Source organism: Corylus avellana, chromosome 4 (genome assembly GCF_965113065.1).
Source record: "Corylus avellana chromosome 4, dhCorAvel1.hap1.2, whole genome shotgun sequence".
Lineage (NCBI taxonomy): Eukaryota > Viridiplantae > Streptophyta > Magnoliopsida > Fagales > Betulaceae > Corylus > Corylus avellana.
Window position 1 is genome coordinate 30,801,400 of NC_142493.1, and position 23,894 is coordinate 30,825,293.

The 23,894-nt window shown below is 35.8% G+C and overlaps 3 protein-coding genes across 6 annotated transcripts; all 3 read left to right on the forward strand.

The window, feature by feature from the left end:
* Window positions 1-1,824: 1,824 nt before the first annotated feature.
* LOC132177738 (ceramide synthase 1 LOH3) lies at window positions 1,825-8,699 on the forward strand. 3 transcript variants are annotated; one of them, XM_059590181.2, is made up of 7 exons: window positions 1,825-2,379; window positions 6,005-6,234; window positions 6,389-6,544; window positions 6,787-6,972; window positions 7,177-7,361; window positions 7,861-7,937; window positions 8,405-8,699. In XM_059590181.2, exons 1-6 carry the CDS (start codon window positions 2,242-2,244, stop codon window positions 7,890-7,892), a joined length of 927 nt encoding a protein of 308 aa, XP_059446164.1. In that variant the 5' UTR covers window positions 1,825-2,241; the 3' UTR covers window positions 7,893-7,937; window positions 8,405-8,699. The 3 variants fall into 3 exon arrangements, with proteins under 3 accessions (XP_059446164.1, XP_059446163.1, XP_088371585.1); XM_088515459.1 differs by lacking the exon at window positions 8,405-8,699 and adding an exon at window positions 5,458-5,528 and having other exon boundaries at window positions 2,291-2,379; window positions 7,861-8,095; XM_059590180.2 differs by lacking the exon at window positions 8,405-8,699 and having other exon boundaries at window positions 7,861-8,095.
* A 1,238-nt stretch (window positions 8,700-9,937) lies between these two features.
* On the forward strand, window positions 9,938-12,282 carry LOC132179609 (Peroxidase superfamily protein). Its single transcript, XM_059592352.2, has 4 exons — window positions 9,938-10,186; window positions 10,278-10,469; window positions 10,559-10,724; window positions 11,650-12,282. Exons 1-4 carry the CDS (start codon window positions 9,944-9,946, stop codon window positions 12,069-12,071), a joined length of 1,023 nt encoding a protein of 340 aa, XP_059448335.1. The 5' UTR covers window positions 9,938-9,943; the 3' UTR covers window positions 12,072-12,282.
* Window positions 12,283-17,518: 5,236 nt separating this feature from the next.
* On the forward strand, window positions 17,519-22,918 carry LOC132177662 (basic helix-loop-helix (bHLH) DNA-binding superfamily protein). 2 transcript variants are annotated; one of them, XM_059590082.2, is made up of 11 exons: window positions 17,519-17,736; window positions 17,840-17,963; window positions 18,374-18,444; window positions 18,575-19,645; window positions 19,728-19,958; window positions 20,055-20,120; window positions 20,223-20,291; window positions 20,829-20,900; window positions 20,983-21,177; window positions 22,194-22,281; window positions 22,367-22,918. In XM_059590082.2, exons 4-11 carry the CDS (start codon window positions 18,722-18,724, stop codon window positions 22,402-22,404), a joined length of 1,683 nt encoding a protein of 560 aa, XP_059446065.2. In that variant the 5' UTR covers window positions 17,519-17,736; window positions 17,840-17,963; window positions 18,374-18,444; window positions 18,575-18,721; the 3' UTR covers window positions 22,405-22,918. The 2 variants fall into 2 exon arrangements, with proteins under 2 accessions (XP_059446065.2, XP_059446066.2); XM_059590083.2 differs by having other exon boundaries at window positions 17,845-18,444.
* Window positions 22,919-23,894: the final 976 nt, after the last annotated feature.

Genomic DNA, 23,894 nt, shown 5'->3' on the forward strand with positions numbered 1-23,894 from the left:
CCAAGAAAAGGAAACCAACCATTACAAACAGACCCAGAAAGAAAATATCATAGCTAAATTTTGGTTAATACGAGCTATTTAGAACATTGGAGCATCTCCAACACATGTTGCTATTTTAGCTATTTAAAACACACATATTTCTGTTTTATCTATTACATTTTCAATACAACCTCAACCGCTCTCTACTTTCTTTAGTTATTATTTTTCAAAATGTTTTTTTTTTCTAATTATTTTTCTAATTAAATGAACAGAAAAATCAATAAAAACAAAAAATAAACCATTACACTCAATATTATATTCTTGAACTTTCACATATAAAGCATATTTGGAAACCCAAAAAAGACTCATATTAACTAAATACAGCTAATAGTAATACAAATTCTAGTTGCACAATAATTCTCATATCTCCCGCAAATGTTTGAAATGATCTTTCTTATAGGGTTGTACATGCAGTTACAGTTAGCGGTTATTAGGTATAACCGCTAATCGCAACCTTAACGATTTTTAATAACTACAACTGCAACTACCTAAACGATTAGCGGTTATTAAAACTAATAACTTGTGGTTTTATAATTGCTTTTTTTATATGAGTTTTTGGGCTTTTTAAGTGTTTTGGGTCATCATTAAGCCTATTTTTTTGGGCTTGTTTTAAACGTTTTGGGCAAAAATGTTCCAAAAAATATAAAAAGAACATGTTTTTTAGGTCAGACAATGTTTTTGAGTAAGAATTTGTATTCCCAACTATGGATAATTAATGTTATTTGCTTAAATTATATAGCAAGTAAAGTTACCACTAATATGTCGTCAGTTAGACACATATAGTAAACAGGTGCAATCAGATAAAATAACATAAGTGTGTATACATCAAAGATGTTATGATTTGATTATTGTCTACAAGCATTAGCAGGTAAAGAGTTGACATGTTTTATGGTACCAAAGGTAATCATGTACAATTAGGATTTTATTACCGATCATAATAGTATGATCAATTGGGAGATGTTGGTACATATGATGATCACACTATTATAAGTGTAGTCATACCCACATTAGATTGTATAATATATACAGGAAGGTAATATAACTTCCAATGGAGGTAACCGATCAAGAGACACAACTCTTGATCAAGAGTTGAGTTCGGACTCTATTTATAGAGTCCCAAAAGAACACAAACATTATCTCAACAATCTATGTTTTTAGATTAGATTGTGTTTTTCAAGTTCTCTTGTTCTCCACGAGATTTCCATCATAATGGGAGAAATCCTTCCTGAGATTAATTATACATAATCCTACAAACTTGGCCCAAAACATCACTTACCACATTATATTTCACATACAAACAATCATACACGGCTAAAACGGTGTTGTTTTGGATGTTAAATTATAATTATTGTTAATATAAAATATATAATATATATTTATATTATTATATATGAGAGTAGACGGTTAGCAGTTATTAATCACTTTTTCCTACCACTAGAATCGCTAATCGCAACTGCCTTAGGCGATTAACGATTTTTTATAATCGCTTACCAAAGTAGTTATCAATTAACGGTTATAGGTTGACGGTCATTTGAACACGCCTACTATCTCATATGTTATGAGTGAATAACAAGATGTGGCTATTGTACTGGAGGAGCAAAATGGCTAATATTTGTTAAAAATAGTTAATATAAGCCATTTAGAATTTGAATTACTCACTTAAAAAAAAAATTGAAACTTAAGGTTAGTAGTTTTATTTATTTATTTAATATTTTTGAGCAAATACATGGGAAGAGGGAGGGCCGGAGGGGGAATAGTAGTTTTATATTTACGATGCTCATGGCTACTCTCCCTATCCCTCACGCAGGCTCAAGCTCAACCCATCTACTGCCACGTGGCACCTCTACAACTATTCCTGCGTCCCGAGATCCACCACCATACGGTCTGGATGAGATGGATCTTTTTGCCCACGGCCACGATCTCAGCACTCGCTTAATTACTCTAAAAACTCTCAACTCGGCAATTTCGTCCACTCAAAAGTAGTGGTACCTCTGAAGTTCAAAGAAACATCAAGGGTAATCCTCCAAGCCCTTAAGCAATCAAAAGTTACTGGGTGATCTCGAATTCATCTACGCTCTTTGAGCTCAACGAAAACTCTCTGCTACAGTGACGATTGACGAATGTCTCTGCTTGCACTCGTGATCCACAGCTAGTGACTGTTTGTTTCCCAAGAAAATTTGAATCTTTGACGGATAATCCGAGATGGGTTTGACCGAAACCTTGAGGTCCATCGCTTGGGAGCAAGAATCATACCCGGCACATGAGGATTTCACAATCCTTCTCTTCTTTGCTCTCTTCTTCCCCTCTGTTCGATTTTTCCTCGACAGGTTCATTTTCCAGGTACTCTCTCATATATATATACAAGCTCATAAAGTTTAGTTGACTTTTATCTATTTTCGGTTTGCATTGTCTTTTATCAGGGGATTGCCTCTCTTTTCAATCTATTGGAATGTCGAGTACTTTATTTATCAAATGTTTGATTGACCCGTATAAGTTCTTCATTTTTATAGGATGACTTGTGCTTATGTTACGAAAGTAGTCATTCTTATCTATTTAAGTCAATCTTTTAATTAGTTGTAGCACTACTGTGCAGAAGTCTTGTAATTAGTATCTATTAGAGTAGGAGACCATGGAGTCTATCTCCCATAAGGAGTTCATAGGAGTCCATGTCAATTAGGAGTCTTTCTCCCATTGGGAGTTTATCTCCACTTGTAATCTTTTCTATTTAAGTGCCACGGAATAATGAGAAGCTATGTAGAAAATTATGTTCGAACTTTGAATTAGTCAAAAGTTCTAGGTTCTCTATATGAATCTACTCGATTTATCCCCTTACGTGTTTAAGAAATTATGCAGAAGTCTTGTTCCCAAAAGGAGTTTATTGGAGTCCAGGAGTGTAACAACCCAAAAAAAAGCGCTAGTCACATCTGCGCAATCACCCTAAAATAACTAGTCAATTTGAAGCTTTTTCTATAATCCCTTATAAGGCCCAATTTGACATAGTAAGTAAACAATGTGAGACATAGCACCCATGAGTATTTTTCTATAAACTGTCCACTCTATGTGGCTACTTCTCTCTTCCCAATATGATACCGGCGTGTAACAAAGAGTCTATCTCCCATAAGGAGTTTATATCCACTTGTAATCTTTTCTATTTAAGAGTGATGGAATAATGAGAAGCTATGCAGAAAATTATCTTCAAACCTTTGTATTCGTCAAAAGGTCTAGGTTCTCTTTATGAATCTAAAGGTCTAAATTTTCTTTATGAATCTACTCAATTTATCGTGTTACGTGTTTAAGAAATTTCCATAACCCACATGAGTTATGGAGAATTCATGTCTTGATCATATAGATTAAGAGTTGAACTATATCATCAATCTCGTGCAAAAAATCACAGAAAAATTTTATGAGACGACTGTCAAATTAGACAGTTATTCAGCCAAATTAGATCATTGTTTAGTTGAAATAACGATGGAATCTAGTGCTAGGAGCACCCACAAATGGTGTTGCCATCGTATTCCTCATAACAAAATACCCAACCACCCACTCTACCACATTGAAAATCCATCACAAAAAACATTGAATTTCCCACACTAATCCAACTTGCCACCACTGGAAACCCAACCAACCGAAAACACCCACAACCTTGTCAAGTCGTATGACCCATCACCCCATCACAATTTGCTCAGTCATCACGTTGCATTGCCAATCTTGAAGCAACTCCATGTTTGGGTGGGACGGAAAATTCACGAAGAAGTGAAGGGCTGTTCATCACCGTGCATAGCCAAAACAGGAGCACCATTCCCACCTCGTGTTCAATCGTAACCACCGCTGCCACCACCCTGAGCCTAGATTGAGTAGCCCCACCACCACCATGTATAGCCTCTCGCGGAAGAGGAACCACCAAATGAATGGCCACCTAGAAAGAGAATAAGCTGAGTAGATCTAGTCAGAGAAAGGAAAGGGGAAGAAAAATACAGAAAAAAAAAAAGAAAAAAAAAAGGAAGAAACGTGAAATGGGATGACAGTTAGTTCAAGTCGTTTTCCCAATGCAAGAGCAACAGATGCAGGAGTCCTCTCGCTGAAGTTGATGTGCTTCTTTGAAAAAAAAATGGCCCCAATCGAACTGCCACAAGAGGAAATGTAAGCTTTAAAGAGTCTTCCAAGGTCACTTGTGGCTTGAAGAGATAAGTTTTGACATAAGGTGGCTTGAATGGTACTTGATGAGAGTGGAGATATTGGAATAAATTGGCTACTGCAATTAGCCAAGTTAGCTTAAAAAAAATGGTGCTGATGTTTGATTAGTGGTCGTGCTAGACATGGAAGATGGAAATCACTAGGAACTTGGGGACAAAGGCCCTTGTTAAGGGGGAAGGAATGTTACGAAAGTAGTCGTACTTATCTATTTAAGTCAGAGTCTTTTAATTAGTTGAAGCACTACGGTGCAGAAGTCTTGTAATCTTTTCTAAAGTGTGATGGAATAATGGGAGTCTATGCAGAAAATTATCTTCAAACCTTGTGTTTGTCAAAAGGTCTAGGTTGCCTCTATGAATCTAAAGGTCTACATTCCCTCTATTAATCTACTTGATTTATCCCGTTACATGTTGAAGAAATTATTCATGTTTATATGCATACTTGGTTATTGAATACTAGTTGGATTCAGTGATACGTGGTGAATAAATGTGCAGCTTTTGTTATAGTCTTAGAAGCTTGTTTAAAGCTTTTTTGTGACTCCCCATTTCGGTAGTTAACTCTGTCTTTTAGTTTTCCTTTTTTTGGGTTAGTTAGAGAAGGAAAGAGAAGAATTTGATTTAAATGGAATGGTTTTCACGGGAACGAGTAGCAATTTCTTAGCAGTTTGTCAAATCTGTACCATGGATTTGTATCTGCTTTGTTCCATGCTTGATGGGCATGGTCACCTTTTTGTGTCTCTTCTGGCCAGAAGGGTGAATATTTCATTTGTCATGGGAGTATTTGTTTTAAAATTCACATTTATCTGCCTTTGTTTAGTCTTGCCATTTTATAAAGCCCTTTGTTACTAAAGTGTTTCTAAGTCTTTAAGTAGCTCTGAAATTAGTATTACTTTTACAGGGGTCTTGATTAGTAAAGCTGGGTTTTGCTCGCGAGCATATATATATATATATACATATACCTCTTCTTATTGATCAATGTGCTTAGTTATTTAGTTTATTCTTGACCTGTGATCTATGGACGTTGTCATTGACAGATTTAACATGCTTTTCCCCATTGTTATCCCACTTTTACAGCACCATTGTATATGCTTCTGTTTGAAAATCCACTTCTTGCTTATGCTAAAGGCTGTGCTGTCTGTACTGCCTGTTCAGCTATGCTGTATGCTAGAAAGCTCTCCTAAATTTTGAGAGTGTATGCACTGAACAGTTGGTATTAATTTTCTTTCAGCTAGGAATGTGATAGGTCATACTTATGCTGTGATGAAATAGGCCAAATGGAGCACTAGGCTATTTCGGATGGTAAATAGTTCTCCGAACATGGAGTGTGAATCAAACCCATGTTTGAATTGAAATTGAGATACTGCTGCAAGTTCTTCCTCTCTTAATCTTCACTAGTCTTTGCTCATGCTTGAGCTAAGCTTGGCTATTGTTTTTTCTAACTCACCTCATCCAGTTCATGCCCCAAAATTGTAAAAGCTGGTATATGGCGCCATTGCATTCTTACAAGTTTGAGAACTAATACTTTGAAAACAACAAAAGTGGATGCATAGCTCCATGTTCCATTGCTTCCTCATTTTAACTTTCTTTTTATTCTTTCTCCAAATCATAGTGACAAATATATTCATATTATGGAATTGTGAATGTGACTGCTTTTGCTCCATTGGTATTTTGCTTTTTTCTTTTTCCTCTCTCAGATATTTTCTTTCCCTTCCTCCTGCCAGAGATTTATTTATTTATATAGTTTTTGGTCTCTGCAATGAATCTGCATATTGCAGAAACTGGCCACTCGATGCATTTTTGGAAAGGGAGATGAGATGCCAGATGTTGAGACAAGCGAAAGAAGGAAGAAGATAAGAAAATTTAAGGAGTCAGCATGGAAATGCATTTATTATCTTTCAGCAGAGCTTCTTGCTTTATATGTAACTTATAATGAGCCTTGGTTTACTAACACAAGATACTTTTGGGTGGGACCAGGAGATCAGGTTTGGCCTGACCAAAAAATTAAGTAAGACTTCCCAAGCATGTATAAAAAACTTTTGATTCTTTGATGTATGTAACATTCACATTGGCTTAGCTCTATCCATGCGTTCATTTGTAATTTAAACCAAAGAAGGATACCTGTTTTATTTAGTCAATACTGACTGATTATTGACTTTCAGGTTGAAATTGAAGGGATTGTATATGTATACAGCTGGATTTTATGCATATTCCATATTTGCTTTGATTTTCTGGGAAACAAGGCGTTCAGACTTTGGGGTTTCCATGAGTCATCATGTTGCAACCCTCACTCTCATTGTGCTATCTTACATTTTTAGGTATGTTTTGATGTACTGCTGTTTGTAGCTTGGTCATGTACTGTTAATCACAATTCCAAGCTAGCAATTGTACTACCAACATATCTATAGAAATTATTAGGGATGGCTTTATTTGAAGTCATAAGTGTGTTATTCCTCTTGCCCATGTAGAAAAACATATGGCTCTGAGTGCGTGCAATGATTCAATTATCTGGGATATTTAGGTTTTATACAATAACATGTTTCTCTCCTATTTCTTGCAGGTTTGCCCGTGTTGGTTCAATTGTTTTGGCTCTTCATGATGCTTGTGATGTATTTCTGGAGGTAGGGAAGATGTCCAAATACAGTGGTGCTGAAAGGATAGCTAGCTTTTCATTTATTCTCTTTGTTTTGTCCTGGATCTTACTGCGCCTTATGTACTACCCGTTCTGGGTCCTATGGAGTACTAGGTTTGTATAATTTAATTTCTAACTTATATTAGAATGAATGATGTCTCGCATTGTTGACTTCTCCAAATAAATAAATAGATAAATACTGTTGCCAAAGAATAGTGCTTCAAAATTGATATTTTATCAGTATTTTTTCTTTTTTGTACTTGATATTTTATTTTTGTAATTCTATTTTTTTGGATTTCTTTTGTCCCTTTAATGCAGCTATGAAGTTACTCTGACCTTGGACAAGGAAAAACACCCAGTGGAGGGACCAGTTTATTATTATGTGTTCAATACTCTTCTATTCTGCTTGCTTGTTCTTCATATTTACTGGTGGGTGTTGATGTACCGGATGCTTGTTAAGCAAATCCAGGCAAGAGGCCAGCTTAGTGACGATGTTCGATCTGGTGAGTGAAATCTGTGTTCCTTTAGTGGTTGTGTCAAGTGTAAATATGCACATTAACAATTGTAGCATGGGCATGAGGATAAACTGCTTAGCCCGTCAGGGGTGAAAGCTCCTGGATTACCTGGTAACTGGTTCTGGCGGGTGGGGTCAGTTACCCGTAGGAGTTTCCTCCTAAACCCTAAACGTAGGAGAACTTTACTCAGATTAATTGCACGTCGCAAACGCATACTGTACAACAATCCTCACCGTTAATCAAACTCCTACGGGTAACTGACCCCACCCTCCAGAACCAGTTACCAGGTAATCTAGGAGCTTTCATCCCTGACGGGCTAAGCAGTTTATCCTCATGCACATAGGATAACTGAGTCCCCTTTAATCCATCTATTTTACAATTATTTTTCAATGAACTTGACTATTTGAACCTAACCTAAGTTTTACTATTTTATGAATACATAATAACCTGTTTATAAAATTTGTTTGGTTATTTTTATTTTTTGCAGATTCTGAAAATGAAGATGAGCATGAAGATTGACCAAGAAACAAAATTTGTGTCCGCTTTGTAATGATCATTGCAAAGGTAATCTGGTAATTGGGAGAAGTCATTTAGATGCTCCATGGAAGAAACCAAATGATTATTTAGCATTTTCACAAAGAACTAGTGAACAGATGTGGTTTGAATTGGAGTCACCATTATTATTAATAAATTTTTGAATGAAGTTGCTTTTTCAAATATCATCTAAAGTCGTCCACATTTTGAGCAAGAGATGCTAAAAACAAATTGATGCATAAAGTGCGGTAAGAAACATCTATTTCTCAAAATGCTCATGTAAAACACATTGGAAGAATTTACCTTGCGTGGGAGGTCTAAACACTTGCTGCATATGTTCCCTTTTTTTTTCTTCTTTGCTTTTTACTTATTTTTAATTATTTTTTGGGGCAGGGGGGGAGTGGGTTTGTTTGAGCGTGTCTCGTTGTACATGCATTATCTGTAGTCCCCTTCTTACTTCTGTTGAGAGAGATTCTTTCCTGCCCTTTCTCCTGCAGATGAGAACAGCATTAGGTCTACATCTGATATCTTTATTTGGCTAAATTGAGAAACTCGATGCTGGAGAACTCTCCCTTTTAAATTGAAAGGGTTGTATATCAATTTGAAATCAGATATGGAAGCAGGTTTTAGACTGTAGCAATTGGTGACAAGTTTCATTTTATCTTTGATATTTTGGCCCATGCAACTTGCCACCTTAAGTTCAAGTTCGCTGGCTGGGAAATGATTTGTTGTACGGAAATTAACAGCTGCTTGAAAGTTTAATAAATGTACTGAAAGAGTTGATCCTGCTGAGTTGAGAATTTCTACTTTGCTTTGATCATTTTAATGAAACCTTCTTGTGACTTTTTCCTCTTACTTTACTGTAGTCTGATGTGTCCATGGAGAGTAAATTTTTTGGTGATGAGTTGCTTGGTTGCTGGTGTAAGCCGACATATAAGTTTCTTCCTTACTGTTCTTCACACATATTAATGCAGAAAAGACTCTCTTGGTGGTAATTTACAGGAAATGCTCATTTTTTGTATCATTTCTTCTTTGGAAAGAGGACTTCAATTCATTTGATCAGTTTTGTAAGTGGCCATGGGATTTGAACCTTTTTTTTTTTTTGGCATTTGGATATAGTTGATATACTCATGGGAAGGAGTCTGATCTCTGCACATTTGAATCCAGGAAAAGATAACAAGACTTATAATCTTTACTGTGTAGTAGAGAGATCGCTTGAGCCTGGGGCCTAATTTCTAGCCAGTTAGATTTGAGACCCAAAGATTTCTTGGTTCCTGCACAGATCGAAATCCCGTTGGTCCTGACCAAAAATGGAAAAAAGAAACAAGAAAATATAAAAAAAATTAAATTGCCTGTCTGAATAAGACTAAGTCAAATTCACGTGAGATTTATCCCAATCTTGCACTCCATGATCATCATGCATGACTCAACATCTTCTATGTCATTCTAGAATTTCTCCTGCAGAAAGCAGGCAAGAATATGAGAAGGCATATGAATGCTTGTTTTTGAAGAAAAGTCATGTGAAATTTGACTACAATATGAAATTTGGATGGGCTAGGTTTTCGTAACAAACAATGGAATAAACATTTAATGTGGAAAGCATCAGATTGTGACACATCTGAAACTTGCAGACTTTAATTTCGATTTATCAGCCAAAATTAGTACCAAAAAAAGATTATATTGTTTTTTTTTTTCAAAAAAAACATATGATTAAATCTCCATGCATAAAGAATGATGATCAAACCTAATAATCTGTTAAAATTAGACCATCCAACCAGCATTAATTTAAGAGTTGAAAAAGCAAGGATGAGCTGTTATCAGCTAATTTCCGTTTGGTGACTTGCCCAAATCTTTTAAGTTACTTTTGGCTTTAGGAGTACCCACCAACCAGCCAATATTAGTTGCATCCTCTCTTGACTTCACAGTTGTTCATACAAAATACTCAAGCTCCCCCACGCATGCACATCATATTCTCCACTTTATATATATCTCGCAGTCTCACCCATCTCTCCCATTCTCTCCAATTACTCAAGAAAATGGCACTTTTCCTACATTCAAAGCTCCTTCATGATCATCTTCCATTCATGATTCTAGTTTTCTTCAGTCTCGGAGCCTGCAGATTGCATGCAAGTGATCCTCCTCTAACGTTGGATTATTACGCATCTACTTGTCCAACTGTGCTCGAAACTGTCAAGAAACAAATGGAATGTGAAGTCCAATCTGATCCACGTAATGCCGCCATGATGCTTCGATTACATTTCCACGACTGCTTCGTTCAGGTTAACATCATAACATATAACTGAGATAATGTAACAGTGACAATTAACTGTATACTGATTTTGATATTTTGGTATTACTTAATGGGTGCAGGGATGCGATGGATCAATTTTGCTGGACGATACAATTACATTAGAGGGGGAGAAGAAAGCTTCAGCAAACCAAAACTCTTTAAAAGGTTTTGAAATTGTTGATAGGATAAAGAACGAGGTTGAATCAGAATGCCCTGGGATTGTATCTTGTGCAGATATTCTCACCATTGCTGCAAGGGATGCTGTCATTCTGGTACGTACCAAAATGTTAATTGGAGCTTCTGTAATTCCTTAATAGTGGGATATTTGAGTGCATTTGTTTTGATTAATTGTTTGCTGCAGGTTGGTGGACCTTATTGGGATGTTCCTCTAGGAAGAAAGGATTCTGTAACGGCTAGTCATGCACTGTCGGACTCGAATCTTCCTACACCAAATGAAAACCTGCTCTCTGTCATTTCCAAGTTTCTTTATCAAGGCCTCTCGGTCACAGACATGGTAGCTCTTGCAGGTTTGTCTCTTAATTATATTATCAACACTGATAATTAAGTCAAGTTATACCTTTCTAACACATGATACATTCAAAACAGAATTCTTTTTGTTTCATCCATGATTTAGAGTCTATTTGAAATTGTGTTAAAAAGCTTAAAAAGTATTTTGAGTACTTAAAAGACTGTATCAAATAAAAAGCTGGTTTAAAGTATATTTGTGATTGCGTTAGGAAACTTTAAAAGAACTTTTTAGAAAAAGACTTTTTCTAAACCTTTTCTAAAAGTGCGATTTTACCATTTTTATAGTGAAAAAGTTAATAGAAGTGCTTTTGAAAATTTTCACCAAATAAATCAGTTGTACTTCTTAGAACTTGTTTGTGATTGCGTTAGAGAGCTTAAAAAATACTTTTAGTACCTAAAACATTGTTCCAAACAAAAGCTGACATGTTTGGTAAAAAATTTTAAAAGAATTGTTTTGACTTTTTTACTCTAAAAATTGTCAAAACACACTTTGACAAAAGCTTAAAAATGAAGCTTTTGCTAAAAAATATTTTTTGACTTAAAAGCTCTATTTCTCAAAAACATATGCTCTTAAGCTCCTTAACGGAATCTCAAACATGTTCTTATTTTGTTAAAAAACTCCAAAAGTAATTCTTTAACTGTTTTTTACTTTATAAATGACCCAAATGCATTTTTGAGAAAAACTTGAAAATTAAGTTTTTTTTTTTTAAAAAAATCTCTTTTTGACTTTGAAAGCTATATTTCCTAACGCAATCCCAAATAGGCACTACATTGGACCTTATTTATTGAGGAGACGGTTAGAAATTAAGTAAATGATTAAACTTAAGCTTTAGAAACAGAAACCATCCTAATAATGTACAAGAGTTTTTGTTTTCTCCTATGGGCTATGGTTGCTTTTTGTGCTTATAATCTACATTAATGCAGGGGCACATACAATAGGCATGGCACGCTGTGCCAGTTTCAGATCAAGGATCTATGGAGACTTTGCAGCAACTTCAGGGCATGATCCAGCCTCTGAGTCACACCTCAACAGCTTGAAATCTATTTGCCCGCCTAGGGGGGCAGACAATAACATAACAGCCATGGACTATGAAACTCCTAACCTTTTTGACAATTCCTTCTACCATATACTGTTGAAAGGGGAGGGATTGCTAAATTCAGACCAAGAAATGTACTCAAATGTGTTTGGGATTGAAACAAAGCAGCTCGTGCAAAAGTATGCAGCAGACCCTATTGCTTTCTTCCAGCAATTCTCTGATTCAATGGTGAAAATGGGAAATATTACAAACCTAGATAGCTTTACCACTGGAGAAGTTAGAAGAAACTGCAGATTTGTGAACACTTGAGCTACAAGATTACTCCAGATTGCATAAAAAGCAGAGACAAATAAACATATATATATATTTATATTTACACTTATAAAAAATGTGTCACATTAGTTGGAAGTTGTTGTCTGTTTATTAAATATGATGTCTTTTTCTCCTATGTCTCCATGTCAATTGTATAACATTGCAGAAGAAGTTTTAATTGCGTGAACAAAATAGTAAAAGGTGACAGAAAGTTATCCATATGGGTATGATTAGATATCCATATTCTTCCATCTATTTTCAGCCACTACCGCACATAAAGGCTAAAGCATCATTTTTTGTTTAAAGCAAATTCATGGTAACCATGTGATGCAACAGGCATTGTTGTCCATTTAATTACCATTCTTTTATGGTGGTGAAGGCTGAAGGACTCTTGCTTACTTCTCAGTGGTAAATTTACTTTTAACTTTTGCTTTTTCAATACTTTCGCTTAACTTGGACTGCCGGCCAGAACTCATCCATGGCTTCACGTGTGTGTGGATGTTGTCATTGGCACAATAATAGAGAAATGTTATATACCCAATAAGTGTCCAACTTCATTCGCTAAAGCTGATGTGGCATGGTCTTCGATGGTCTTTGGTGGATGAATTGAGGATCACGCCACGACATCAGTCTTGGCGTATGAAATGTGGATACTTATTCAATATATAGCACTTCTTATCACATAATAAAGGCAAGCGTTTTTTCAAATAAATAATATTATAAATAAGTTGAAGCAAATTAAACTCATCGAAATTTGAGACACCATTTGACTTAAGAATTTTATTCAACTCAACCAATTAAGCGTGCATATGTTTTTATTCAGCTCAATTTGTATAAAATTTCCGTCCATAAAATATATATATATATACAAGGGTTAAATTTACTTTACTCGCTGAAGTTTCAGAGGTTTTTCAATTCGAACTCCCATGTTTAAAAATTGGCAATATACTCTTATAATGTTTCTAAAAATTTTAATTCAGACCCTCAGTTACTAATTTTCGTCTAATTTGACAGAAATCTATAAAATTACGTAATTACCCTCAATGCTCATATAGATATTTTGGGAGTGGTACAGTATTCAAACAAGGCACAAAGAGTTGGAGTATAACAGCCTCCATTGTATGAAAATTTCCCAATTAAGGTCCACTTTTGCAAGATGCATGCATATTCTTCCATTGAGAAAAGGTGGGTTTTAATGGAATTAGGGTTTGAGAAAAGTGAGCCGAAGGGTCCAAAAAAAGTTGGAAAATATTAATCATTCAAAAACCAACAACTAATGCAGAGCAATAATGTTTGCATGAAATTCATAAAACTTTAAGGATATTCATCATGACCTTTTCCTTTGTAGACCCAACTGACATTCTTCCTCTCTACTCTTCAAGATCTTTGCATCCCCCAAGTTTTTTTTTTTCTTTTTCTTTTCTTGTAGCTCATCTTTGCATATATCTCAAGCAAAAGTTATAACTTAATTAACGTATGCAAACAAATCACAATAAATTAACTTGAAATGATCAAGTCAAACCTATCAGCTGTGAAGTTCAAGCCACCATAATATATACTATAAGCCTCTTTCTTACCCTTAAAATAAATACACTTGATTGAGCATCTAATTAAATCTCATTTCTGCACGACTTGGGCAGGACATAGATCCATTAGCTATTATCATCGATACATTAATATTCTCAAGAGTGATTCGATAGTCCATATGATACTTTTCCACAATAGTTGTAGTGTATATATATATATATTATTTGATTAAAGGAGAGAGGGAGAGAGAGTAATAATCAGTGATAGGGTTAGGTAGGATAAAGAAATAGAAAGCTCAGGTTAAGAGATCTCGAATCCCCAACCCCTACCCCATGTTGTTTTGGAGGGGATTTGAATGCTTGGATTTAGCTTTCCGAAAAGGAGAGCCATGCCAACCATGAACCAACTCTCATCTCTAATATCATATATATTTTATAATATTGTACTTTTTTTTTTTTATCGTGTTACATATAGGTCTCCGAAAGGACACAGCATGACACGTGGCGAAACCCCATTTGCCAAGTTCTTGGCTTTCCAATAACTTATCTGGAGAAAATGATTCCAAGGAATCTGATTACGATCCCCCTTTTCTTCAACAGAGACAGAGTGGTAGGTTTTTGTATTCATATTGCCTTCTCCTCCTAACTATATATATATATATATATATATATATAGTCAGGAGGAGAAGGTATATATATATATATATATCCCCCACAGAATTTTGTTCGAGGTTTGTTATACAATGTACACTAATAAATAATTCTTTATATTATAGAATATATAGGAGGATACTTGAATCAATCTTTAATTTTCTTCGTTTGCCATGCCTTGTAAAACCAACCCAGCAAGCACAAATACACTTTTACTTCCTACATGACCCATTTTCTATACCTCAGGCAACACATGTTAAAATTCCGTGCAGTCCATTCATTTTAACTAAAATAAATGGTCCAAATCTTATCAACAATGTCAAAATGTGAAAAAAAAAAAGAAAAGAAAAGAAGAAGTTAGAGTTTCTTATGGGGTGGCCGAACCATCTGAGACCGACTGTTTGGGCGTAATTGAACCATTTCCTTGACTAAATGGGTGGTTCGACCATCCCATCAAACCCACTTTTTTTTTTGACATTTTGGTATTGTTGGCAAGGTGTGGACCGTTCGGTTTAAATAAACAGTCAATAAAAAATGTAGTGCACCTGTACAATACTTAGCCCTATGCATTGAATGGGATCCGAATCCTAGGGCATGTTTGGTAAAAGTTTTAAAAACCTTTTTAACTTTTCAAACGTAGAAAACTCTTTTCAAATACTAATTAACAAAATGAATATTCAATTGTGGGCAATAAAAAAAATAGTTAAGATAATGATACAACGAACTGAAAGGCCAAGAGATGGCCGTTAGAAAGATATGGCAGCCCTACGGTGGCTGCTAAACACATATGGCGACTAGTGGTCGCCGCTAGTGATGCCATATCAACACCACATTGGTGGCTCAATGGTGACATCATCATAGAGCGACACTTCATTTTTCAAAAAACAAAAATCATTTATTTTGTAAAATACTTCTCAATTTTTTGTCCTTCAAAAACACTTTTCAAAATTTTACCAACCAAATTTCAGCCCCACCCAACACTTTTTTTTTTTTTTTTAAAAAAAAGCTCACACTAAATCAATTCTCATATTATACCTTTTTTAAAATCCAAAACCCCAAATACTCTTCAAAGTTTACCACATCAGCCCCAAATTTTGTAAGCAAGTGCAGAGAGAGATTTCATTATTTCAATGCTTGGGTCTTTGTGATTCCAAGTCCCAATGCCAAGTAATAATGACATCAAAGAAAGAGAAAAAGGGACATCACTCCAATAATTTTGCTTTTGGGATAGCAGCAAATCTCAAGCAGATTGTTTCTTATTTGGATAAGCCAGTCTTATAAAATCACTCTTACATTTATTGTCTGAGCAGTAGAAATCTAATTTTTTTTGACCAATTACATAAGTTCACATATGTGTGCTATCTTTTATTTTTCATTATATCTATATGTTTTGTTTATATATATATATATATATATATATATATATGTGTGTGTGTGCTATCTTTTATTTTTCATTATATCTATATGTTTTGTTTATATATATATATATATATATATATATATATATAAAAGCCTTAACACTACTATGTTTTTTTTTCTTAAGCAGTAAGCCTCAACACTGCATGAAAAATGGAAGAGCTAAAAGATGGTTGGTCAAACTTAGAATGACAGAAGCCTTGAATTTGGAAAAAAGGAAAATAGACATATTTTTGTGAAACAAAGACTTAATTTTTAATGTCTCTCCAAACTAAAAAGTACATCAATGTCTCTTAAAATTATTGAAAATTTTTTCAATATATCCCCAAATGATAAAAATATATTTAATAATTTATTTTTTTAAAAAATAAAAATTAAAAAAGAGGCTGGAAGATGGGATGGTTGAGCCAATGGAGGTGGCTTGGCTACCCTCTCTTCCAGCCTCCCTTCTTCTTCTTTTTTTTTTTTTTTTTTTTTAGTTTTTAGTTAGTTTTATTTTTTTATTTTTTAAATTTCTAAAAGTATTTTTGTCTTATTAAGAAAATTTTAGAATTATTTTTGTCTTTTTGCAGGACAAAAGGGATACATTAAAAATTTTTGGTAGGTTTTTTTTTGGGAGGGGGAGGGGGACATTGATGCAATCTTAAATTTGAAGAACATTGCAAATTGTGTATTAGTTTAAGGAAAGTATGCGTACTTTTTTATAATAAAAAAAACTCAAATAGTCTAGATTTCACCTTTTATTAAAACTTTTCATATCACCCCTTAAAGTTTGCATTGTTGTCAAATATTTTTTATGTTCATTTTCCGTTAACTTTTTAACGATGATGAGTGATACTTCGCCATCGGGTTACGTCATGTCGTTTAGACCATCGAATCAACTAATTTACATCAAACACACACCACACTAGATGCGTCACATTAGTTCAAAACTTAAAATTAAACAAGTCGGCCATAACTTAAAATAAAAAGGTATAAATGCATTTTTTGTCCATATGGTTTGGAGTTTTGACAAATAACTTCACGAGTTTTTAAAAGTTATCAATTGCTCTCTAGAGTAATAAAAAAAGAACAAATTAGTTCTTATCATTAGAAAAGTTAACAGAATTCATTAACGTGTCATATCAACACAAATCAAATTGCCCAGAAGGGGTGGTCAAACCACCCCCATGGGCCTATGGCTACTGGGGGTGCTTCAACTGCCCCTCACTTTTATTTTATCTTATTTGATTTATTTTGTCATTTGAGGGTGGCCGAACAACCCTTATGATCGTGGTTCGCCTGCCCCAAATATGTTCAAAAGGGGTGGCCGAATCACCCTCAAAGTCATGGGAGTGGTTCGACTCTCTCTATTTTGCACATTAACGAATTTTGTCAATTTTTCTAACAGTATGGATGAATTTGACTTTTTTGCTTATCACAAAAAAGTGATTAATCATTTTTTAAATTTAATGGAGCTATTTGTTAAAACTCCAAATCACATGAATAAAAATGCATTTATCCTAAAAAAAAAAAAGAAGTGGTGGGAAGGTTAGAGGCTAATTTTTTCAATAATTTAGCGGCTAGATGCTCCATAATCTATTCCAGCAGCACACAATCAGATAAGACGGTTAAGTTATCACAATCAGCTACCTTAGATCTCCCCCTCAAATAATGCACAGTTGCACACTAGTTGACATTATATATATATCTCTCTAGAGAGAGAGAGAGAGAGAGAGAGTACATCTGTACATGATGAAGGTGTGTGAATATGAGTAAAGATTGTGGTTTTGATTTCTTGACCAAACAAACCCTATTAAAGATTATAGATGTTAATAAGCTCTTCAACCAAGAACAAAGGCAGTAAGCTAAAAAAAAAAAAGAAAAAAAATGGAGATTAAAAACACTGAAAAAGAAAAGATAAAAAGATAGAAAGTAGGTTAAATAAAGAAATAAAAGATGGTACAGAAATTTATCGAGAACAATAAACAATCAAAGTGCGGAAGAAAGCTTGGGGAGGTCTTTCTAATATTTTACACTGGCAGTGGCGGTGGTTAATCATCAAGAGCTCTCTTTTTTATGCAAGCGTGGTATAAATGCAGGGTCTTTCCCATTTTCCTTCTCTTTAACTCCTTCATCTCCTTAATTTCTCTAGATTTTGCCTTTTGTGTTTCTCTCTCTTGGATGTGACAGTACAGCAGGGTTCTGAGCTAAAAAGACGGAGAGAGTTGAACAAAAGGCCCAAATTCAATAAAAGTTGGGAGTGGAAAGCTCGAATGGAGAGCGGACTACTAAAAGTACACATAATCTGAAATGGGTATCTTTCTCCTGCCACTTTTAGCTGTGTTCGCTCTTTCTCTGAGGGCTGTGTTTCTGCTGCTCTGACTAGGGTTTGAATGGGTATTTATTATGCTGAAATCGATGTTCTTTGTGTAATTGACTGCTTCCATGGTCTTTTCCCAGCTCTCCTTTGAACTGTCCTTTTTAATTCCTGTCTTGGTTGGGCTTCCTTTGTGTAATTTGGTACTTCCAAGTTCAGTGGTAGCTTTGGAAACGGTAGCTTTTAAAGTTGCCTGATCTTTAGTACTTTGTTTCAGTGTTTTTGCGTTTTTGAGCTCAAAATTTGATGTGGGTCTTTCTTGTTTACTGCTGCTGAGCTGTTTTTCTTCGTGTTAATTCCACATGGTTGCCTGATATTCTCGTCTTTTGGGTGGAAATGCATCGTAGGGGACCGGATTCGATACTATTGAGCTTTTTAGGAATATCTTAAGACCAATGTGTGAAGCTTCTTATATATTGTAAGTTTCGAATTACATGGTTCCGATTGAAGCCTGTTTGTATAGTTATTAGTGAACATATGTTTGGAAATTGACAAGTTCTTCATTTTGTTTGTCTCTGCTTTTGGTTCTTGATCCTTGGTTCATCTAGTATCTGGGCTACTAGCTTTTTATTGAGGGTGGTCAATTTCTGAAGTTTTTGTTAGATTCTCCAAAGATTGTTTGCCGGTTGTTTGAAAATAATTCTAAGAGAAAGGTATTTACCACTGGCTGCTTTTGGCATTCTTGTCGAGGAGAGATGGACATGGGTGGCAAGGATAAATTTGAGCTAGAAAACAGGAATGAGAATCCTATGAACTATGTACCTAGTATGTCAGATTGGCGATTTGGCAGTGCCAATCTCGCAAATAGATCTACCGGTTTGGCTCCCATGGGAAATCTGATGGCTGTTAGCAAAGGAGACCTAATTGGATCTTCCCCTTGTTCATCTACTTCAATGGTGGACTCATTTGGCCAAATCCTTTGGGACCATAACTCCAATTCGGAAAACTTGGGATTTTATGACATTGCCGTCCAGAACAACGCAAGCATTTCAGAAAGGATTGGAAAGGCAAAAGCTAGTCCGGCCTCTTTAAGAAGTATTGATACATCATTTGATATGGGTTGGAATCCAACAAGTTCAATGTTGAAAGGGGGTATTTTCTTGCCGAATGCAGCTGCCATGCTCCCACAGAGCTTATCTCAATTCCCAGCAGATTCTGCGTTCATTGAGCGTGCTGCTAGGTTCTCATGCTTCAACGGTGGTAATTTTAGCGGTATGATGAGCCCTTATGGGATTCCTGAATCAACGGGTCTTTATTCTAGGGGCGGGGGGCTCATGCAGGGGACGCAAGAGGCTTTTGTTGGCAATGGGTTGAAATCAGTTTCTGGTGGGCAGTCTCAAAAGAATGAGCAGAGTGGGGGTGACGCTTCCAAAGATGTTCCTTTGTCTATTGAGCATGGGGATACTGAAGGGAGCCTAGTAAAGGATGAGAGAAAAAGTGAGAGCCTTTTGAGATCTCATGATGAAGCAAAACAAGGCATTGGTCAGTCTGGTAATGATTCTGATGAAGCTGAGTTTAGCGGTGCTGGTGATCAAGATGAGCCATCGGTGTTGGAGGGTACAGGTGGGGAACCTTTTGCAAAGAGACTTGACTCAAAGAAAAGGAAAAGAAGTGGGCCGGTAAATCATGCTTCTGAATTTTTCTTCTATTATCACAAACGATTATATTTTTTCCCCTCACGATGTTGAACTTTTGTGCTAGGATACTAAACTTGATCTAGCCAATGGTGCTCCACAACAATCTGGTGAATCTGCAAAGGATGACGCTGAAATTCAACAAAAGGGAGACCAAAACCCAACTTCAACTACTAGCAAGAGCTCTGGTAAACATGGTAAACAGGGTTCTCAACCTTCAGATCCACCAAAAGAAGAATATATTCATGTCAGAGCTCGAAGGGGCCAGGCAACAAATAGCCATAGTCTTGCAGAAAGAGTAAGATATGATTATTTATTTTTATTTTTATTTTTTAATAAAAACCAATTTTTTTGCTATAGCATTTGGGTTGGAATAAAATGAATCTGATTATAGGTAAGAAGAGAAAAGATCAGTGAAAGGATGAAGTTTCTTCAAGACCTTGTACCTGGTTGCAATAAGGTTAGCTAACTTGGCTTGTTGAAATCAATAGGTGAAATAGCATAATTACTTCAGAATTGAGTGGAAGCTGTTCAAATTATGAGAACTGATTTGTTTTTGCAGGTCACTGGTAAAGCGGTGATGCTGGACGAAATCATTAACTATGTACAATCACTGCAACGACAGGTTGAGGTATGAGAGTAACAATTCTTTTTCGTTTCTTAGGTAGTGACTCTTGGTTTATCTAGTGTTACTGACTGGCCTTTCCTGTATCTGGGGTTTCTTGAATTAGGATCCTCTGATTCTTCTCCATTTCATTTGAACTGGATAATATCCAGTTAGTTATATTGGAGGGGTGTTTTTGCCCCTCACCCCTCCAATATAACTAACGGGATATTATCCAGTTCAAATGAACTGGAGAGGATCTTGTTCCGGGTTTCTGGGCACATCAACTCAAAATTTCGCAAGAAGTTTGGTAGAGATACATGAACTACATAATATTGGGTCACTTTGAATGATTAAAGATGGCAGCAGCTTATAATATCAGTGCCATGAGGTCTTGCTTTTGAGATAAAGACTGAAAATAGAAGAACTTTACACTAATTAACCTATCTAAAGATTTTGATGAACCCTTTTCATTAAATTATTGCTTCACGTGTATATTAGAAAGATGTGTGTTTCAATGAGTCCTTGGTTCTTATATTTTAACGCTTGCTCCCTTTTTTGCAGTTTTTGTCAATGAAACTTGCTACTGTGAATCCACGGCTAGATTTTAATATCGAAGGGCTCCTGGGAAAAAATGTAAATACACAAATATTTCAATATAATGAGAACTCTTATGTGTACTGCTGGTTTACCATGACACATTCTACAATTCATGCAGATCCTTCAGACAAGAGCAGGGTCTGCACAAGGATTTTCACCGGATATGTCTGTGGCTTGTCCTCTACTACTTCCATCTCAACAAAGACTTATTCAAGCTGGTCTTCCTGGCATGGGAAGCTCATCTGATTTGCTTCGAAGAACCAATGACACACAGCTGTCACCCATGGCTGGAGGATTCAAGGATCCTACACAGGTATCTTTTGATCCATAGCTAGTTTTTCATTTGTGGAAGTTGGACTTATTACTTATAATTTTTTTTTAAAAAGGGATCTGGATGGCCTCCGTGGGTGGAGGCCATTGGATTGGTGGTTGCTAGATCTATTTGGCAGCCACTGCGATGGCCACCACCAGATCTGCATGGTCAGCCAGCCTTGTAATGACCGTTGATGACAACTCTGATCCACGTGGTGACCATTGCGGTGGCCGCCGATTTGTTTGGTGGTCTCCACCCTTCACAGATGAGTTTGTAGTGATCTAGGCAAAATGCTAGCTATATTTACGCTATCACTCTAAAATGATTAGTTAAGTTATAATTGGAGTTCTCTCCAAAATGCCTTAATAATCTACCAACTTTATGTGGGTTATTCATCTTCTCAGTGCGGGATTGGGGTATTACATGGTCGCCAACTATAGAGGCTAGCCTCCAACATGTCTCCAGCAGACTTTTTTTTTTTTTTTTTTTTTTTGGCTTTATTGTTTATCTGGTTTTATTTTTCAAAACAGTTCACAGCTTCTTGCTTTTCGGAAACACTTCTCAGTTTACCAAACAAATTTCCTTGTGTGGACCCTACAAAAAACATTTTTTCTAATGTGGCCCTCACTGTGAACACTTCTTAATTTTCACTTTTCTATCAAAACTCAAGAACCCAAAACACTCTTCAAAAACTTTTCAAAAACTTTATCTAACAAGCTCTAGTTTCTCATCATCTGTTTTGATTCTAATATAGCTCATATTTAGTGTTATTTTTTTTATCTTATATTATATTGCACAAATGGAATAGTCGAACCCTATGTTGGGCATATTCTGTTTAATAAGTTGGCTTCTGTCGGCTAGGCCAAACATTTATGTTTTCTTGACATTCATTTGCAATATTGCTAAAGTCCTGTACACTTGAGGATGTATTGACATTATTCTTTCCACTCGGGCTTCATTGAGTCTCTCCCATGCGTCAAGGTCAACATTTTCTTTTGATATGCATGACTATACAGCTACCTAATGTCTGGGAGGATGAGCTCCACAATGTTGTCCAGATGAGCTATGGAACCAGTACTCCCCTCAATAGCCAAGATGCAGATGGTATAATTTTTTTTTTATCCTTTTTGCATAAATCCTCTCCTATGGTATACCCCGTACTGTTCTCAAGTTTATTCTGTATTTGCAGGCTCTTTGCCACACAGCCATATGAAAGTTGAACCTTGATTACTGTTTTTGGATTTATGCCATAGTACCATGACGGCCTCAAGGAAATAACAAAGCTCACGAGGTTTCATCTTCCATTATTAAAGATTTAACATCAACATATTTGCTTCAAGTTCTTTGTGTTTAAGTGAGATGCTACTAGCCTGGTGTAGAAAGTTTGAAGGGCCCCTCTTTTCGGATTCTCAGAGATATGATCAACCACAGCTGTTACTCTTCTGAAGTGTTAAATAGCATACAATATCCACAAGTGAGAATCCTATATTCACAATAGTAGGTTTGGTTCCCGACTTTAAGGATGTTTTTGGATCAGGGATGTAACAGGCTAAGAGGGATGCTCATAGTCATATATAGGCTTTTCATATGGTTAAGAAATTGGCTGGGTGCATTTTGTTAGAAAGATTGCGAGGGAAAAACATAGTAATGTTTTCTCCAGTTTAGTTAGAGGCTGTTTGTTTTAATCATGTACTAACAGATGTAATTTTGTTTTTCCCTTCTAATTCCATTCTTTCACCGACTCCGTGGTAGTTTTGGGGTAAACAAAACATCCCATTTCTGTGATGATCACGGGAGTAATATTGAAGCCTTCTGCTAACTTATAGCACCCTCTAATATTTGGTCTCATGCAACTGAAAATGGAAGCAAATCAGTATTGCAGATACATATGGAAGCTCTCCCCCAGTATTACAAGACCATCATCAACATGCAGGTTTTGGGTTTGGTTTCAACTCTGGCAGTCTACAGTCTCCATCAATCAATTGTTAGACCAGAAGAAAAACCAGTAAAAATTATTGGGAACGTTGAGAAGTAGTAAAAACAGAGTTTTTCTTCAAAGAACTCTGTCATCAAAACAGAGCAAATTTCTCATCCCTCTGGCTTTGAGAGTATACCTTCAAACCACTGAATTATTCTAAATTCGATTCGATGATAATCTTAAAAATGATGTCAACTTTAAAGAATAAAATGAAGATATCGGTCTTGCGTATTGCATTACCCACCTCCAAACCTTTCCATTTTTCAATCTAATTTGTTTGCTTGGATTTGAAGCCGAGTGGTGGACCGAGTGGCTGACTGGACTGAGTTGACTCAGTTTCTAGCGACGGTTTGAAGTGCTTTCTTTCAAAATGCATTTGGGCTTGGACTGGTGGCTCAACTTCATTTGGAATTTCTTTTAACAGCTATTTGGGCTTTTCTTCGGATTGACGTATGAGTTCATGAATTGGCTTGGGTCTGATTGTTGCTTAAATCTTTTTGGACCTATGAAAAATGGACCCGTCTTTCTTTATTTCACATTCACACACAAAGAGAAAATTAGAAAGAGAAATGCTATATTTACTATTTTTTTTATTATTATATTTTTTAACACGTTTGCACAATAAGAAAGATGGAGATTCGAACTAGTGATATTTATTTCATTAAGGATGGTCTTAACCGATTGAGCTACCTCTTGAGAACTTGAAGTCGGTTCAAAAGTAGACACATTTCTAGTTAAA

Coding starts and splice junctions, on each gene's coding strand:
- LOC132177738 (XM_059590181.2), top strand. CDS start 2,242: ATGGGTTTGACCGAAACCTTGAGGTCCATCGCTTGGGAGCAAGAATCA. Junction 6,235..6,388: donor TGGCCTGACCAAAAAATTAA/GTAAGACTTCCC, acceptor ATTGACTTTCAG/GTTGAAATTGAAGGGATTGT. Junction 6,545..6,786: donor GTGCTATCTTACATTTTTAG/GTATGTTTTGAT, acceptor TATTTCTTGCAG/GTTTGCCCGTGTTGGTTCAA.
- LOC132179609 (XM_059592352.2), top strand. CDS start 9,944: ATGGCACTTTTCCTACATTCAAAGCTCCTTCATGATCATCTTCCATTC. Junction 10,470..10,558: donor CAAGGGATGCTGTCATTCTG/GTACGTACCAAA, acceptor TGTTTGCTGCAG/GTTGGTGGACCTTATTGGGA. Junction 10,725..11,649: donor AGACATGGTAGCTCTTGCAG/GTTTGTCTCTTA, acceptor ACATTAATGCAG/GGGCACATACAATAGGCATG.
- LOC132177662 (XM_059590082.2), top strand. CDS start 18,722: ATGGACATGGGTGGCAAGGATAAATTTGAGCTAGAAAACAGGAATGAG. Junction 19,646..19,727: donor AAAGGAAAAGAAGTGGGCCG/GTAAATCATGCT, acceptor CTTTTGTGCTAG/GATACTAAACTTGATCTAGC. Junction 21,178..22,193: donor GATTCAAGGATCCTACACAG/GTATCTTTTGAT, acceptor ATGACTATACAG/CTACCTAATGTCTGGGAGGA.